Below are 19,284 nucleotides of genomic sequence, written 5' to 3'. Positions count from 1 at the left end.
ATACTTTACTTTGCCTGCTAATTTTTCCAGCTTTCTTTTCAGTTCAGAAATTATTATCAAATCAATTTTGCCATTACTTCTGAATGGATGCCTTAACCCTCTCTTTTCTCAGACTCATTATTTTTTTTACTTTCCAAACATATTATATATATATAGTCACCACTTCTCTAAATGTGTTATCTTCCCCATTACAATATAAGCTTCTAGAGTGCAAAAAACGTCTTTGCTTTGGAATTGGTGTCACCAGCAAGTAACACAATGAGTCATACAATTCATTTTCATTTATTCATTGATCCATGTATTTAATCATTGATTCAAACCAGTGTTTCTCCTTTCTCACACAGCATACATGAGATGTCCACAACTGAGGAGACTACTCTTGCATGAGTGTCTTCAGACTCTCCTAAGATCTGTTTTCCTTCTTCCTGTCTACTAAATTTAATGACACATTCTCAAATGCTCAGTTACAGCTCTAATGTCTTATCCTGAATGACCTTACTATAACTGGTAATCCAAAATGATAAAATATTCATAATGGGGCTCTTAAATGGGACCTTTCCAAATGCATACTGAGTGGATGACATATGCTTGTCCCCTTCTCTAAGTAGCATTCATGGGAAGTCGGAATATTAACTTTGGAGTCAAAAGACAAGTATTTATCTGCTCTATATGTTGTAAGTGTAGGCAAGTCATTTTATTTTCCTGGTCATCAGATTCCTCCCCTATAAAAAGAAGATGTTAAATCAGATTAACTCTAGAGTCTCTGCCTACTCTAAATTCTTTACTCCCATCATCAAAAGAAAGCACCATGTATCCTCAGAACCAGTCATTATAGCCTTACTAGGCAAGAAATATGTCTGCATGTGACACTATTGCTAGTCATTGAAAATGGGAATTCTGTCATAAATATAATTAACTAAGCAACTTCCATGGTCCCTTTCATCTCTGAGACTATGATGCAATGATCCTAACCAAGGAGTAAAGGGAGAAGTAAGAGAGGGTCTTTGTGAGCATTCTACATACTATGATACTTTTCAAGACCAAAATGTCCCAAGTCCTAGTGTAGGAAAGTGAAGTAGGGAGTTGACATCAAGGCCATCAGTCTTAGAAGCTATCTGGGAAATTGCCATCATTTATGGTGTTATTTTTAAGCTACTGGACTACCAGGGAATTTTGTATGAAGTTTATACAACAGATCATTTGCTCAACCCAAAACACAGAAATTATTTTCCTAAAAAGGCACATCTGTACTGTAGTCTCCAATGGGAACAAGAAAAAGAAGAGCCCAAAACATTTTATATTTTTTCCCTTGGATGCAGAGACTCAGCTGGAGGTGCCCCAGGCAGTTTTCTCCCCAGAGTTCTTCATGAACAAAGACATCTCTGTGGAGACTGGAATGGAAGAGGTCCCTAACAGTTTTGAACAATAAAGGTGCCAGGAGACAGAATAAAACCTAAAAACTGAGGAAACTATAAAACATTCATTTTGCTTTGCACCATTATCCTTGCTTTGGTTATGGTCCTCAGTAATGTCCCATTGTGTTTCTTCAGGAGTGGCAGACAGACCAGAGCCTGGGCATCTAATGAAGGACAGGACATTTCTGATGCTGGACAGTTCCTCACCACTCCATAAATAAGGCTTTTAACTTTGCTCTAGTCTGAGTGGTTTTCTCTGCCTTGGAACTTTGACTAATCTTCAGGGAAATGTTGCTCCATATTCAGAAAAGTATTTATCAACTTTTATCTTCTTTTCTCCTCTCTCTGCTCCTGCAGCTTCCAGGATCTGAGCACAGGATGGGGAACCTCCCCTGCTTCCCCAAAATTAACCCCATAGTTTCCCAAGATGGGGACCTGGTAATTGGGATCTTTTTATCCTTGTTCTCAGTTGAAGTGAATGGTGTAACAGGAGCAGAACTGTTTGAAAGTCCTCCTAACAAAGCTTGCAAGCCTTATCAGTAAGTGCCTCACTATTTCTGTGATATCCTTTTTCCTGTAATGAATAGACAGAGAACTTTATAGATGAAGCAGAAGGCAGATACATACAACATGAGTCAATAGATTGTTCAACTCTCTTCTTGTCTCTCAATTTTTTTACATCCTTCACAGTTTTCCATATGTTTCATTGACCTTCAGATTTAAACAGAAAAAAAATGATTTCCCTCTATTTCCCTCTCTTTATTCCCCTGCAAATACCCATACCCAAAAAGCACAGTCCTTATCAACTTCAGTCTTTTATCGTATTGACTCCCCATCCCTGAATTCATATTGATACTTAAGAATAGAAGTGAATCCCAAGACTCTTAGGTTAGTACTAGAAGTCCTTGAGCCCTCTATCACTTTTATATCCTTGGACACAATTAGTGTTGTTGAATGTACTAAAATTGGATAAGGAGATCTACCCCATCTACAAGAATGAAAGATCTCATATTTCCTTTGCCTATCTGATAAAGAGTGAGCATAACATTTTAAGGTGTCCTGGGAATTCCTGTTTCAGTGACAATGCTATATTTGTCCCAGGTACCCCAGGTACACCCTTTTGGGGGTATGTGAATTTACCATTTTCCTTGATGTTTCTTAGGACTATTTATAGGTTCCTATGTGTTCCATATAGGCAGAGAAGGCCAGGATAGGATATCCCAACAAAGCTAGCTAGAACACCCTGGGACAGGGCCTAAAACTGAGAGATCAGTAGATTTGGGATTATTGGAAGAAAGAGGTATACTCAGGATACCACTGTAGAACATATTGAGTGAGATTTAGAACTGTCTTTCTGCAATGCCCACTCTTTCTCAGTAATGTCTGGAGTATACTAATTTTCAGCAGGTCTCATGTGAGGAATTCCTGTTTATCTAGTTCAGTTTTTCTAAGCTGAAGCATTACAAAAGAAGTGGAGCTATATTTCCTTTATGAAACATAGACAAGCTGTACTGACATTTGTGCTGATTCCCAGACCTTGGTTTTGTGCTTCATCCTTTATCAGTTCCATTGGTTTATATAGCAGGTCCTCTCTGTGTATAAAAATGCAAAGATGCCCATAAACATCTACAAGTCTGCACTGTGGAATTGAGATTGACACAAAATTCACCAATTCTTGGACACTTTCTTTTTTTGATAGCTGAGGAAAATAAAGTTAGCAATTAAATCTGTCTTATACTTATAGGAGACAGATTATAAAATACAATGAATGGTTCCTTGGCAGATGAGCATTCTTACCTCTTCCTTTGTATCTTCTTACTGTCAAATACTGCTGTGGATCTATCTTATCTTCTCTCACATTTTTAACCACTTTGGATTCCTTTATTTTATTTTTTGTCTTTCTTTTCTCTAACAAGTAAGATATTCCAGATATTCTATAGGACCTAGCTAGAATTTTTTGTATAAAGGGGAAAATCATTAAATCATTTTCATCATTGGTTATTTATTCAATACTTTAATACAATTATTGTTATTCTCTTTTCTATTATTATTATTCTCCATCTAGGGAGAATTGATGGTTTCCCTTAGAAGGAAAAGAAGCCTAATTTTACCATTCCATGGTGAAACTTTAAACATAAATTCCATTCTGTCATAAGCCCTTTAAACACTATGCAGTTTTAAAACTTTGTCTTGAGAAAAGCATTCCTTAGGGAAAGTTAAGGCTTTCCTTCTGTCAAATTGAATGGAAAGTGAAAAATGTGAAAAATAATGGGCACAACTTCTTTAAACCCCAGAAACTTAGTAAGTGACTTCTCAAGACAGAACTGAAAATGCTATGGATACTATCATATTAAGTGAGGTACTCATAACTTGTGACACTGTCTCCTCAGCCTCTGCCTCCAATAAAACAATCTGAGATTGTCTGAAAGGAGGTAGCAATTGGAGAAATCTTACTACACCAGATGTATTTTTAAAGCAATTCCACAAATAGCTGAGGGGTGTGTTCTTTACTATTAGATTCTTGGCTGAAGACCTGGTTCTAAAAAAGAATCTTTTAAATGAATTTGTCTTTCTAGTCTTCTCAATATCAGTAATTAAAGAGAAAAAATTAGGAAGTAGGGAAATCTTAGTCAAAACCTCATCTTTCATCAGATATGAGACAGGAATAAATGAAGATACTGGAAGCACAAATGTGCAATTCCTCCGATGCACACACCTATGTGAAATAGTTTGAATAATTCATTTTCTTCCCATGGAATGGCCCTTTCCCCAAAGACCCATATGGCAAAGTCATCCTCATATTTCATGGGCCATAATGCCTATCATAAAGTCGTCCCTTATTTCCTCATGGGAATGGCACCTAAACTTTACTCTGCTTTTTTATATATCAATGCCATTCACCTATACCACCTTATATTACTTTTACTGGTGTGTTTATTTTCTTGCCCTTTATACAATAGTTCTCCTATGTCAAGGAACATCCTGATGTCCTACAGAATCTAGATGAATCTAGATGCTCTATATCTATTGTTGGAATGACTCAGGCAAATACAGTCACATAAAAACATAAAACTAATAATCCTCACTATCTCTGGAATCACAACAAAGGAAGAGAATAGGAGCAAGGCACATGGACAGGGCTATTTTTAATATAAATGAAATGAGCTGAATAACTGGTTAAGACCTTAGTTTGGAGTCTCATGACTGGGGAATTTCTTCCTCTTGAAAAGCATTCTTTTTGTAATAATAGCTAATATTCTATGACACTCACCCCTACAGGTGGCTCCACAAAAATTATCAGCAGGTTCTGGCTCTATTGTTTGCTGTAGAGGAAATAAACAGAGATCCCAATCTGTTGCCCAACATTTCCCTGGGATTCCACCTCTACAACACCTACCACAGTGATGAGAGAACCTTGGAGAGCTCCCTGAGGTGGCTCTCTGGGCAAGGCCAGCTCATTCCTAACTACAGCTGCAGGAAACAGGACAAGTCTGTGGCTGTTATTGGAGGAGTTACCTCAGCTCTCTCTGTCCAGATGGGGACACTACTAGACCTCTACAAGTTTCCACAGGTGAATGATTTTCAACCCAAGCCTTTCTCTATGCCTTTAGCAGCCAAAAAATGTTATTATTATTATAATGAATAATAACATAATAGTAACAACAATAACTAGCATTTATTAAATACTTTAAGATTTTTAATATGCTTTATATAAATACTTTCATTGTTACTCACAGCCACCACCTCAGGTACTATTATAAGCCTAATTTTACAGAACAAAATACTGAGACTGAGAAAAATTATGTTACTTTCCCAGAATCACACAGCTAAGGAGTTCCTGTGGCCGAATTTTATTTCGGGTCTTCTTACCACCACTTAAATCCTCTTGTCACTGCACCTTCAAGGTGTCTCAATCATCAGTGAAGATAAACTTCTCCTGGAACATCATCCAAATTGTAGACTAAGAATTTAATCGGAGTGATTAAGATTCCAGTTCATGAAAGTATATGCTAGGTGACCAGGGTATATTTTCCCATTACACAGATGAAGTCACTAAAGTTTGGAAAGGTTAAAATATCTACCCCCCCCCATTACACAAGTAATTGGTGCAAGAACATGGATTAAAGTTTACATGCCTGGAATTCCAGTTGAAAACTTAACAGTCTATCACATCCCACTCTTGGTGTTTTATCTTTTCAAATCATTTAGTCCAATAATGTTCAACATTAATTCATTGAGAAGAGTGTTGTGTACAAAAAGAGAATGAAGCATGAGCACTTGTATAGAAGGTACAAGTCTGAGGAACAATGGTAAGCCTATCTATAATGCTTTAATAGGAGAACTTAAGTTCATTTATGAAAATGCAGGTGCAGGAGTAAATTCATGACATTGCTCACAAATAGGTAATTAGCTTTATTAATGGGTACATAAGACACAGATATACAAGCTGTATGAGAAACTATTCAGATGGTAGCTCACCTTTTAAAGACCAGAAGGAGTCTTCTAGGAACAATGGCCTTGCACATGGGCTAATGTACTTTTCAGCCTGGCTGCATACTGAATTTTATCATTGTTTGTCAGGCATATAACAGCCTACTTTGTTAGTTTGGAACCAACAGAAGCAGGGATGGCTTCCCAGAAGATAATAAAGGAAAATGTGAGTCCTTGATTTAAATGAAATGGAGACCAGTTTTAGTGTGGAATTACTCATATCAAAAGAGGAGAGATTGAAGGGCTCCATTTATATCCTCACTCCTAATTTTAAAGCTTTCACAGCTTCATTCAATATTATTTATCCCTAATATCTCTACAAACACAGGTTCAGGATTTAGGGACCTTGGAGAAGTAGCTCAGGGAGTTGTGTGGTTTCACTAGCATTGGGATTTCAGAGAGTTCTGATCATACACTTAAAGACTAGTGAAGGAAACAAAAACTGCAAGCTCAAAGGGCACAGATATTAACTCCTTATTGAAATTTGAAAACCAAAGTGAGATCCCTACGTCAGGGGATCCATGTAAAGGATTCATCTTGCATCTTTGTTGACCAAAATATATGCTCCTGAATGTGGTCCTGTATAGGGAAGAGTAAGAATGGCGCATCCATTGTGAGTTAGTTGTTCCTTGACCCTGACAGGAGAGGAGAAATGCATCTGCTTTCAGAAATGGCTAGATCCTTCAAAGTGTGATAAGTGGGTGCATATCTGATCCTTTAATACCAAACAACAAAATTGCAATAAGCAAGACCTGACATCATTCCTATAATGACATCGATGAACATTCTTTTTATTAATGAGAACAAATCTTGTTTCTGAAGGATGGGATAAGGATTATAAGGTGTTTTTAAATTTTTCATATTTTTACATTTTGAGCTCCATATTCATCTTCACAGTCTCATCTATGCACTACCCATTGAGAAGTTAAACAATTTTATGTCAATTATGCATGTGAAGTCATGCAAAATATTTCCATATTAGCCCTGTTGCAAAAAAAAACTGTCCCCCTAAGTGCACAAAAAAGAATAACATGAGAAGAATATGCTGGAGGGAAACATAGGCGGCTCAGTGAATTGAAAGCCCTGGCAGGTCCTGCATTCAAATTTAGCTTCATACTGCCTACTTTTGTGATTCTGGCCAAATCACTTAATCCCCATTGCTCAGCCCTTATTACTCTTCTACCTTGAAACCAATACACACTATTGATTCTAAGGCCACAAAGGTAAGGGTTTACAGTCTATACTTAAAATCCTTAAGGTCTTCCTCTGGGGGTAGATAACATTTTCATCATGAGTCCTTTGATAGAAAGGAACCATGTCCTTTTGTCAATCTTTGGACCATTGTCTTATTCAAAGTAGCTAAGTCCTTCACATTTGCTAATCATGGCATTGTCCTTCTGTGTATGATATTATTGTGCTTATGCTCAGATTATCTTCCATTAATTCATATGAGTTTTCCCAAGTCTTTCTCAAATCATCCTGTGCAGAGAGCCTGCTCTCCACAGGTCCAAGGGTTCTAGGCAGTGTGACAGCATTGGCAGATAAAATGGATGAATATAGTCTGTGTTTCAATCATGTATCCCAAAGACTGTTTCTGGCAACCTCAGGCTGGCTTTATTTTTTATATCCTTCTCATAAGATTGCACACATGTTGTCATGATTTTCATTCTCATCATACATCTTTTCTTAGAGATAAGTCATACATTAACTTCTACTGAATTACAAAATCTTTACAAAATCATTTGATTTTATTTTCTATTTTCTTTGATTATACAAATGATGCAAAAGCTTGGCAAGAAATGTTCATTATGGAGTAACTGGGCTGGAAATTGTACTTTCTGTCCACCCATGAGGTGCAATTCATGCATTACAGTTTAACACGATAGTTACATTTTGACCAGTCAAGTCAGAGATGATCATTCTTTGCTCTCACATAATTAATCAAGCTGTCATTTGCTACACTAGCAGATTTCAAAAGATACAATAACACTAACCTGGTCCAAATATTGTTTCAATACCAGTCCTTCATTTTTCAATGTTTTTCAAAGGTGAGTTGAAGTTTCAGCTAGCCTGCAGGGTTATCGAAACAATCCAGTAGGGAGAGGTGTACTTACTTTCCCCACATTTCATCCATTGTCCTTTTCTTGTGTTAATATTCCAGATAAGAGATCAGGGAGGGGGAGGGAAATTTGGAAACTGTTCTGGCCTTTTTTGCAGGCACCTGTGTATTGGAGTGAGAAATCTAAGTTGGGGTTACAAAATCTTTAACATTAACTCACTATCTGCTGGTTTGTTATGAAGTAATTTTAGGGGAATTTCTGTAATAATACATGTAGATGGGGATTTCCTAGAAGTCTGTAGGGGGTCTGTAAGGGCTTTAATAACAGTCTTTATCATGCTTCTATATTTCCCTGGGGCCGAGTAGAGCCCTATATTGATCACAATAATTCCAGTAATGAGGAGTGTTAATAAGAGAAGAGTCATGTCGGGGAATCTTGAATGGGAGTGACCATCCCCCCTAAAATCCACTCTGCAGTTCTAGGCTCCCATCTGAGACCTTGTCATTTAGGATGGGGTTTGATGGCCCCTGGAAATTCCCCCTTTTCTTTTTAATTGAAGCAACTACAATTCAATTTGGACTTGATGTATGCTAGAACCTAGGGATCTGGTGATGACTGGGAAACAAAAAATAATGACAAGAAATAAGATAAGAGCTAATCCACATGTACTAAGGGTATGAAGCAAATCATTATGGGAAATTAAGGAAAAGACATGATCATAAAAGGAAGATGCTATAGAGGAGGCTGAATAGAAGAAAGAACTTTTCCTAATCAAATCTGCAATAAGTATTTAGTGTAAGATGTTTGTGCTAAGTGTGGGTCTATAATGTTATATTATCTTCTGGTGGAATAAGTATGGGGTTAGATTAAGCTAATGGAAAGGCAAAAACACTTTGAAAATTTACATCTGTGACAGAAATAGTTATACCTAATATTATAATACAATAATACAAGTTCATCATTATAAGTTACATTTTTCAAAGTAGTTGAACCACAATAATAGTAATAATTATGCTAAGGTTAATAGTTGAGATTAATCAGTCTTAGGGAGGCTTGCCACCTCCAGGATTTGTTCTGCCATGTAAACTGTTCTGGCTTGTCTCCAAATCATGGGCTTTGGTGACTAGGGTCATTGATGTAGTAATCTAGGTTGTTTCATTAATTCAGCTGTTCCTGAGTTCTCTGCTGTAGGTGTTCATTTCCTGTGTAACTAAAAACAAAACCTCAATCCTCATATTATAATTCTGGGGGTTTGTTTGTTTGTCTTTGTAATTCATGTTCAGAGATTATACAAATTAATTCATTTACAAGAGATTCATTATAGCTCTAATAGAAACAAAAAACTTGGGGTGGGGTACAGTCTCTTAAGTAAGCAGTGGAACATAATTGTTTGCTATACACATTCAAATTTCTTGGGCCTCAATTATTATATCACTTTGCTTTGATTATAACAATTTGCTTTAAAAGGAAAAAGTAGGGAAAGGATTAAACACTGTTTGACTCAGGGTTATTATTCGTGTCTTTCTTTCTGAATGGTGGATACAGTTCAATGATCTATCAGACAAATATACCTGAATTCAAAATTAAAAATTAATATTAGTTGCAATTCCAATAGTTTTTACCTTAAACAACAATTTTCACCAATAGTATCTGAGAAGGTTCCAAGATTTACATATATGATGAAAAGTTTTGATTTTACAATTCATGATTACCAATTTTTCTTTCCAATAATTTTCCTGTTTTTTTTTTAGTTTTAATACTCACTAATGATGCTTAAACTATCTAGCAATTTTTACAAATTTATACAGAAAAAGGTTAATAATTTTGCTGGGAGTTAAATTTCCATTGATGTTATCTTGATAGATGATGGCTGAGGCAGGGGCTGGTCAGTAACTTAGCCAATTGTCATAGCCAATTTACCTTAAACTTTTAGTTCACAATACAAATCATATATCATTGCAAGTAAACATCATCAATTTCTAACAAGTTGCTTTTGCACATAGTTTACATTTAAACATATATTTTCAGTTTTTATAGAATACGGTACATGTTTTGGTAACACTCAATATATAACAATTTTGTCAAAGATCCAATCCTTGTGACTGCTTAGGTTGCAGAATTATTTTTCCTACCGTATCAAAAATCAATGAGGCTGGGGGACAGCTGGGTAGCTCAGTGGATGGAGAGTCAGGCCTAGAGACGGGAGGTCCTAGGTTCAAATAGGACCTCAGACACTTCCCAGCTGTGTGACCAATTCACTTGACCCCCATTGCCTACCCTTACCACTCTTCCACCTATAAGTCAATACACAGAAGTTAAGGGTTTAAAATTAAAAAAAAATTTTTTAAATCAATGAGGCTGTTAATTAACATCTTAGGTTTTTAATTTACTACGAGGCAGGGATTAATAGGTTGGTAGGAAGTTCTAAGTTTTTAGAAATAAGGAAAAATCTTTTTCTTATTCACAACCTTGTTTTTCTGATCATCTTTTGCTATTTAGATTATTGTACTTGTAAAATTTGCATGTTTTGACCTTGATATTAAATTACTCTCAGTGGATATTGATTTAAAACTTAAGAACTTTCAAATGTATACCTCAAAATGTTTTTTATATCTGCAATAAATAGTCTTATTCCAAGTCCTATATAATTTCTGAGATGGTCACATTTTTCTAGTCAAATGCATTATTCATTTACACTGTTTGCATAGCACATTAGTCCTTATCCAATTCAGATGAAAAATAATTTTTGTAATATTATATTATGCATTTAAATGCACTATTATAAGTTATACATTGTTATAATATTAACATGCTTGTTAGTAATATAATTATCTATAATTATATTAACATCATTATAAAATAGAGTATAGATTATAATAATATTAATACTATCATAATCAAATGCATATTAATTGTGACATCAAATTATTATGTGGGTTAGGCATTTATTTTATAATTTTATATTCTGCATTTAAATGCATTGCTATAAATTACATATCATTATAATAATATTAGCACTATTAATAATATAATTGATTATAATTATTGTAATAATATTAACATTATGAGAACACAAATCATACTTTTATATTATGCATTTAAATTTTTTTCTGCATACATACTTCCTTTTTATACATGCTCATTAACAAATTGTGTTTTATGCATGTTAATTTTCAATGGCATTTCACAATAACAGATTAATAACATTTGAACTTCTTTTTTACTGAATAGCTTTAATTTTTACATTTTGATCTCAATTCCAATTTACTCAAATAACCTTTAAGGGATAGTCAGACAGTCAATACTGTAGGCATTATTTGACTAATATCTAATATCTTAAGGTTTAGTTTTAAGTCACAATAATTTTTGCTTTTTGTAATATATTTTGGAATAAGAATAACCATTTAAATTGAACCAAATCTTTGTATAGGATGTATCATCATTTTTAACTTTGAAATTTAATAAAATGGTAATTTTGAAAATTCTTGAAAATATAGAAAGCTTTAGGAAATTTCTAAATATTTTTTCTTAGTATTAACTGTCTCTTTTTCTCTATATTTCTTTTTTGTTTTATAAGTGAACCTAAACTGTTTAATTTAACCCAATTATTTTTTACTTCAACCAATTCTTTTTGATGTTTTACATTTTTAACTATTAGTAATATCTGCAATTTTTCCCTTTTTTATTTTAAATTTGCACTCCAATTGTGGTGAATTAGAGAAACCTGAATTTTTTAACAATATTGTAGATGTTATAAAGTTGATATTAGCTTCTTATTCTTTTTTTTTTCACTTTACAGAGCTTGAGTTAGAGCAGTTATGCTTCAGTGGTCACTGTTCTCCCTGTCTCTGTATCACAGGTGGCTGGCTGTTCTACATGCTTGTTCTTACCCGTAATAATATTTTTTACAACAAATTGCATGTTAATTCTTAGATCATAAATTTCTTCTCATACATTTCACATATTTTTAAAATAATTTTTGTATCCTAATCAAGTACATATGCTGGCCAAATTTCTATATTGATAACATATCAAATTCTTAATGCATATATCACTTTTGTATTGCCAATTTTTGAAACCCTAATGTTAATTATATTTTTACCTATTGCTTAAAATAATGGTACACATTTTGGAGTAACAATTTTACATGCTCATGGGTCTGCCAAAATTTTTGATCATACAAAATCTTCTGTATATTATATCACATTTTTAATTAGTTGATATTAAATTATTATATGCTTTATACTCATTTTTACAATTCACAAATTCAGTTTGACAAGCACTTTTTGTAAATCTAATCATGCAAATCTGTACTTATACATTGCAAATCATAATAGATATTTTTTTCACTATAAGTTTTGTACATTCTCAAATTTAGCTGAAATTCCATTTATTAACTGGTAGTGTCATCAATACCTATTAAATTCCTTAGCAAATATATATTCTAATGGGTAGAGAAAGGGCCATGAGTTTTGGGGAAAGTGGGCGATGTTTTTTGGCTTCTCAAAACTACTTCCTGCAGAACTGGGAGGATGTGGATGATTCACTCTCAGCATATGATTTTCTCATGGACCAGTCTCTGTCTAAAAGGATCTAATTTTGAAATGTAAGCCAATTGTATTGTTTTAATAATTTTTAAATTAAATATTCACTAACATTAGTATGATTAATGGCAGGTTGAACTCACAGTTGTTTAAAGAAACCTTTTCACTTTTGGTTAAGCACTGAGTTAGATTGATGGTTTTGACTAGCTAGGAAAGTTTGAGCTGCACTTCCGTACTTCTCTACACAACTCAGAATCATTTCTTTCTAGGTAACTGTCTGAATATCATTTTCCTTAGATTGCATTCTAAAATCCTTTGTGATTTTCATCATATATATGCGTATATATATGTGTATATATATATATACATATACATATATATATCGTATATCTCAGTATATAACCTGTTGATAGAATTCAAAGTTGAGATCAATTTGTCCCTTTACCTGTCTTTTAGATTTCTACATTCCCTTTCTCATGGCCAGTGAGAAATGGAAGGAGAAATTTTTGACAGATGAGTTTATTTGACTCTTGTCTTAATGATAGCATAGAATAAGATTTCTTTTCACCAATTAAATTATCTTAGAGTTTAAGAGATTCAAAAATCCATAAAAAATATTGTTTCCTGAATTTCCCAAATGGTCTCTGTCTGCCTCCCTCATTCCTCTGGAACAAATTAAAAAGAGAGAGAGAGATTTATTTCTCCCATAATGTAACACCTCCCCCCAATGTGATCACAGACAGAAAACACATAGACACATTATGACACACAGATCACAGAATGATCAGACACATATCCCGGGTATTTCATGCATACTCTGACAATCATAAAACATAAATTATATAAACTAGATTTTTCTTTTAATCCTGGCATAAATATCAATCAATACAAATGATATCTACATGACTAAAGAAATATTCAGGAAAAGGAGGCTTATTAATAATGAAGGAAGAAAAAGTAAAAGAATGAATCCAAAAAGGGGTTAACTCTAGCAAGGAGCTGGGCTGAAATTTGACAAATCTTGTTTCTTAATTACTTTTCAGGCTTCAATGGATTTAAACTGTGGGGATTTTTTGCTTAACTACATATTTCCTAGCATGCTTTTGAAAGTTATTAAGATTTCTTATGGAAATGTAAAAGCCCTTCCATGTGTATCTCTTTTATGTGAAACTATATATTCCATCCTTTCTCTGCTTTCCCTCTCTTCCTAGGGCATTTCTTTCTCTTATCCATCAATTTTTTTCAACATTCAAATATAATTGGCACATTCGCACACCTTCTGCCTTTATAGAATCCAGCCACTGTACCACATAGGACCTTGAGGACTTAGCGAGAGGAATAAATACAGAGATATTCAGACATTAAAATGCCACTTATATTCAACTGTAAACCAAAATGACAACGTCATTTCTGCCAACAAAAAAAGTCTCTTTTCCAAATTCACATTTTGTTTCAGTTTTCTCAGTACTACCAGAAAACAAACTGATTCATGTTGGGTTTTTTTTTTTCTCATCCAGATCAGCTATGGTCCATTTGATTCCATTCTTAGTGACAAGGTCCAATTTCCTTCTCTCTATCAGATGGCACCCAAAGACACTTCTCTCCACAAAGGTGTTATTCGCTTAATGTTATATTTTGAATGGAACTGGATAGGACTGGTTGTCTCAGATGATATGAGAGGTGAAAAATTCCTCTGGGAAATAAGAGGGGAAATGATAAAGAAAGGTATTTGTGTGTCCTTCACAGAGAAGATTCCCGTCAGTGAGAGAACACACATAGAATCACTTGAGACCTTCATGCCCAGGATCCTAATATCATCAGCCAAAGTAATTGTCATCCATGGTGACACAGATTCTTTAATGATTCTAAGATATTCACAAGCTCCTGTAATCGGAATGTTGAAGGTGTGGATTGCCACATCTCACTGGGACATTACTATGAGACCTCTCTATAGTCAAGGCCATAATTTCCATGGGGCTCTCACATTTTCATACTTGACAAGTGAAATCCCTGGATTCAAGACATTTCTTAAGACAGTAACTCCTTTAAAATATCCACATGATGCTTTACTTAGGGGATTCTGGATCTCTGCTTTTAGGTGCCCCAATCAACCAGAATACGCAAAACAAGAAACATGTTCCCCCAATGCTTCCTTGGAGACTTTGCCATTGTGCTCTTTTGATATGACCGTGTCTGGCTTCAGTTACACCATCTACAATACTGTCTATGCTGTGGCTTGGGCTCTCCATGAAATATCTCTAAGAAAATCAGAGAAAAGATCAATGTTAAATGAAGAATATTTAGAACCTCATTCATGGCTGGTAGTATCAAATGTGTGGCCACTTCTTAATTATGACATTTTGTGTATTGATGAGATGAAATGGATAACAAACTCCCTTAGAAATCATTAATTCTCTGATTACATTTTTCTCCCAGATCATATCATAAATTTCCAAAACTTGTGAGTTGCCATTTGAAGAATTATTGTTTCTTTCACAGTCTTAGAGCTGGAAATGACCTCTGGTTCCATCAAGCAGTCAGTCATGTGAACTGTACTGGAACAACTTTATCAGTGTACTTCTAGTCAGGAAATAATCTATCATCTCTCAATATATCTTATTCCATTTCATAGCAGCTAAATGGAAAGTATCATTCATTAGGCTGTGGTAAGACTGATTTGGTTATAAAATGTCTTACACGGGCAGAGAATAAGCCAGTATCCAGTTGTTAGAACATCTCTACATGTTAGTGAATGATTTTCTCATTAATTCTCATTCTGAGCTCTAAACGAATCATGAGTGTGTTAGGATTCATAGTCATAATTTTTTAGTGAAGTACAGGTTCTAATCAGTCAATTAACTCTGCACCAGCAACACAGTTTATAAATGAACTAGAGATTCTTCTTTTCCTATAGGTTTTTAATAATCTCTTTCATCAGGTCCTGGCTTAGACAAACATGAATCTTGTTAATTATACATCAATACATTATATTAAGAGCATAACAAAAATTATGCAGAGAAATTTTTTGTTCTCTTATCTCTGATGAAAGAGATTCTTGGTAACATCTCCTCTAGCCATTAATGGAAGCTATTGATTTTTTTCAACATTATGAAAACAGAGCCCCACCAGTCCATTCTCTCCAGATGTCAGTCCCAAAAGTTCTCTTCAGGATGTCCTTACAGCCTGACATAAACTCAGTTGTCTTAAAATTCTCTTGAGATTTTTCATGATAATTCAGTGATCCAGTCTTTCAGAAAAGAAGTTGTGTTGGTCCTTTCTGTGACTCTCACATGGTGTCTGACCTTTCAGGTTACTTTTTCCAAATTGCAGCTAAACTGACTCTATGATTCCATTCCCTTTTAAAATACAATAACAGACTCCTTAGTCTTTGTAGAATGGGTAATAGAAACTAGTTTTCAATTCTTATAAAAACCAAAACTGAATCCTGTTATAATTATTACTCATTTTATTCTTGAAACTATCTCAATATATAAGAAGGGATATACATGTAATGATCACTCATAGACTTAATCTCAGTTCTGATCACCATGGAATCTTGAACCAATTCTCTCTGACCTTAGCTAGTGGGTATGACATAGCCTGGTTACCTTTTGCTCTTATGAATTCACCATTTTTGACAGAATTAGCTCAGACACCCAATCATCTTTAGGCCCTCTGCATCTCAGAAGTCCTGAGCTTAATGATCCACCACCCTCATCCTCCCCAATAGCAGAGACTATAGGAATGTGCCATGGTATCCAGTAATAGCTTCTCTTTCATTTTTAGTCATTGCTGCCATGTCTTCTGGGCCAAGTAGACATAAAATACCCATTGTTCTATATGATCTCCATTCAGACCTTGAAAGACCATCACGTTCATAAAATTATGCATGAATTTCAGAGTATCTATCATGTTAAGTATTCATGGGCTGTGTACTTCTGAATGTATCCCTTTGCTTTCAAAACCTTGTTGATCTAATCTCTAGATAGCAAGGCAAATATATTTTAGTAACACTCATTTAAATATACTCCACCCTTTACTATGTTTTCCCCCAGTCTTAGAATTTAAATTGTGACCTAGAGAGACAATGTTTCATATTAATGTTAGAGTTGATCTGTTAGACTAGAGTTCAAATCTGGCCTTTGACATATTCTAGGTGATCCTAGGTAATTCATTCAAGTACAGACTCCATGTTACCCTCCAAAGGAATAATTTGCCAATTCATATGACAACTGCTGTTTTGAATTAGTAGCAGCAGTTTGCTCATCAGAGAGGTAACCAATCTATTGAAATTATAGGAATCCAAACTCTCTCTCCAGAGTCATCATCTCCCCAGATATAATCTTATGAACCATTTGGTGACATTAAACTAATAATTCCCTTCTCATGTTTTGCCTTTTCCTTATTGTGTATATAGAAGATTTTCTGTGTTTCCAAAAAATTGGAAAAATTGGAGTCCATTACCTAGAAGAATATTCTCAAAATGATGTCAGAGAAATTATCTAAATAAACCTTTACAAATTAGGGCATTAATAATTGAGGGATTAAATTTAGGAATAATACTTTAAAGTCTTATACTTGGCCTACCTTCCCAAATCAACAAAAAGATATAGTCAGACAACAAATAAACATTTATTAAGCACTTACAGTGTGCCAAGAACTTTACTAATTTCTATGGATATGAAAAGAGACAAAAAATAGCCCCCTACCCTAAAGAATGTCACAATCTAAAGGAAGAGACTAAAAGAAAATAAAAATATACAAATAAATAATATAGAAAATGAATTGAAAAAAGGAAAGGATTAACAGAAAGAACACTAGAATTAAGAGACAGTGGGAAAAGCTTCATGTAGAAGATGAGATTTGAGGCAGAAGTTAAAGAAATCCAAAGAATCTAGTTGGTGTAGATGAGGAAGGAGAGCATATATGAGAGAAGTCAGAAAAATGAGATCAATAGACCTTGGCAATAGATTAGATAAACAGGTGAGAGATACTGAGGAGTGAAGACTGAAAACAAAATTAGGAATCTTGGAGATGGAAACAACATTGAGGGTTCCAGAGGTTTATTTTTCTATATGTCCCAGTAGAAAATCAGATTTTAACACACCTCCAAATAAGACTACAGAACTATAAAAGACTACAAAAAAGACCCAGTATCTTGCATCTAACACATAGGTTGTACTTCAAAGGGAGGCGTTCCCTCAGGTACTACCCAGTAATTGGGATTCCTCTTCCCTTTCAGCTTCACTCCTTCCTGAAGAAAACCCAATTTAAGAACAATGCTGGTGACCAGGTGTTTGTAGATGAGAAGAGAAGCTCTGAAGCTCAATATGCCATTTTGAACTATGTGTTCTTTCCAAATGAGACTGATGCTCTGGTGAAAGTGGGGCAGTTTCTCCCCAGTGCTCCATTGGGTCAAGATTTCAAAATCCATGAGGATGCCATAGTGTGGGGCTGGTGGGATGCAAAGGTCAGAAATATTTTAAATTTTAGATTGGTACTTCTAAGGACAAGAACAATTATTGACTTATTTGCTTTACTCTTTATTCATTATATTTATGAAGAGGAGACAATGATTATCGTAAACTTATAGACCAAGATAATGAAGTGATCTCATTGACTATCTAAGTCTATTGTCTTCATCTTTATGCATGAGGAAACTCATGATCATTGAAGGTAAGTGATTTATTTCATGATGACACAGGCAATGAGTACACTTGGTACAATTACTTATTGTTGTTGTCCTTCTTTCATGTCCAACTCTATATGATCTTTTGAAATTTTTCTATAGGATTTCTTGGCAAAGACAATGGAGTAGTTTTCCATTTCCTCCTCCATTGTGTCCCCTTTTTACATATGAGAAACTGAGGGAAATAGGGTTTAAGTGACTTGCACAGGGTTACATAACTATTAAGTATCTGAATTACAATTTTAAAGTAGATCTCTTGAGCCTCAGGCCTACTGCTCTATCCACTACACCACCTAGCAATACTAAAAGGCTCATAGAGATATATGTGGCATATATTTCCAAATATATATATATATATATATATGTATGCATGTGTGTTTGCAAATAAATTCACACATAAATGGGTTTACATATGTCTAATTTTTTCAATAAGCAAAAAATTAACATTATTTCCCATTTAAATTTTTTTTCTCTTCCAAATTAAAAATGAAAGAGCAAAACCCAATTAATAATGAAGCAAAAAAGTTTCTCTACTAGTCTTGTCCATTCTGGGTCCTTCACCTCTTAATCAGAAAGTAAGTAGCACATTTCATCTTCAATACTCTGGATTAGTGGTTCATTATTACAAATATCAGAGTTCCTAATTCTTTCAACACTTTTTTGTTTTTATCATATCATTGTGTTTGCAGAATTAGATCATCTGGTTCTGCCCACTTCACTTGGCACCAGTTTACAAAATTTCTGCCATTTCTCTGAAACATAATTGGATTTCGTAATATATACATACACCTCAACATTAATATACATAAATATACAATTGTGTCTATATTAGTGTTCATCCTTCATTTCAAGGATTATCAAGTACTTCAAAGGGTTGCATTTTGATTCATGTGAATTTGGTTAAGTACAGCAGGGTACAAAATCATCAGCCTCACTCTTCAAAAGACATGAAAGTCCAGTGGCAAGACAAAAGTATGGACAGACTGTGATTCAAATGCAATGGATGACCTTGGGACCCTCAATATCTGACTATATATATATATATATATATATATATATAGTTGTTGGTGAGTTAGTGATATATA

At 34.4% G+C, this 19,284-nt stretch overlaps 2 protein-coding genes across 2 annotated transcripts in view; both read left to right on the top strand.

The window, feature by feature from the left end:
- The window catches only part of LOC123245883 (immunoglobulin lambda-1 light chain-like), a 1,010,762-nt gene that overhangs the window by 672,063 nt on the left and 319,415 nt on the right, over positions 1 to 19,284 (top strand). The gene's annotated exons all lie outside the window — the stretch shown is intronic.
- Positions 1,794 to 19,284, top strand: part of LOC123245795 (vomeronasal type-2 receptor 26-like) — a 38,374-nt gene continuing 20,883 nt past the window's right edge. Inside the window, exons 1-4 of the mRNA XM_044674799.1 lie at positions 1,794 to 1,954; positions 4,695 to 4,986; positions 14,028 to 14,831; positions 17,753 to 17,980. Coding sequence (XP_044530734.1) covers positions 1,794 to 1,954; positions 4,695 to 4,986; positions 14,028 to 14,831; positions 17,753 to 17,980 — 1,485 coding nt within the window. The remainder of the gene's footprint in view (positions 1,955 to 4,694; positions 4,987 to 14,027; positions 14,832 to 17,752; positions 17,981 to 19,284) is intronic.

The sequence above is a fragment of the Gracilinanus agilis genome, chromosome 1 (genome assembly GCF_016433145.1).
Source record: "Gracilinanus agilis isolate LMUSP501 chromosome 1, AgileGrace, whole genome shotgun sequence".
NCBI lineage: Eukaryota > Metazoa > Chordata > Mammalia > Didelphimorphia > Didelphidae > Gracilinanus > Gracilinanus agilis.
This window is presented reverse-complemented; position numbering and strand designations above follow the sequence as displayed.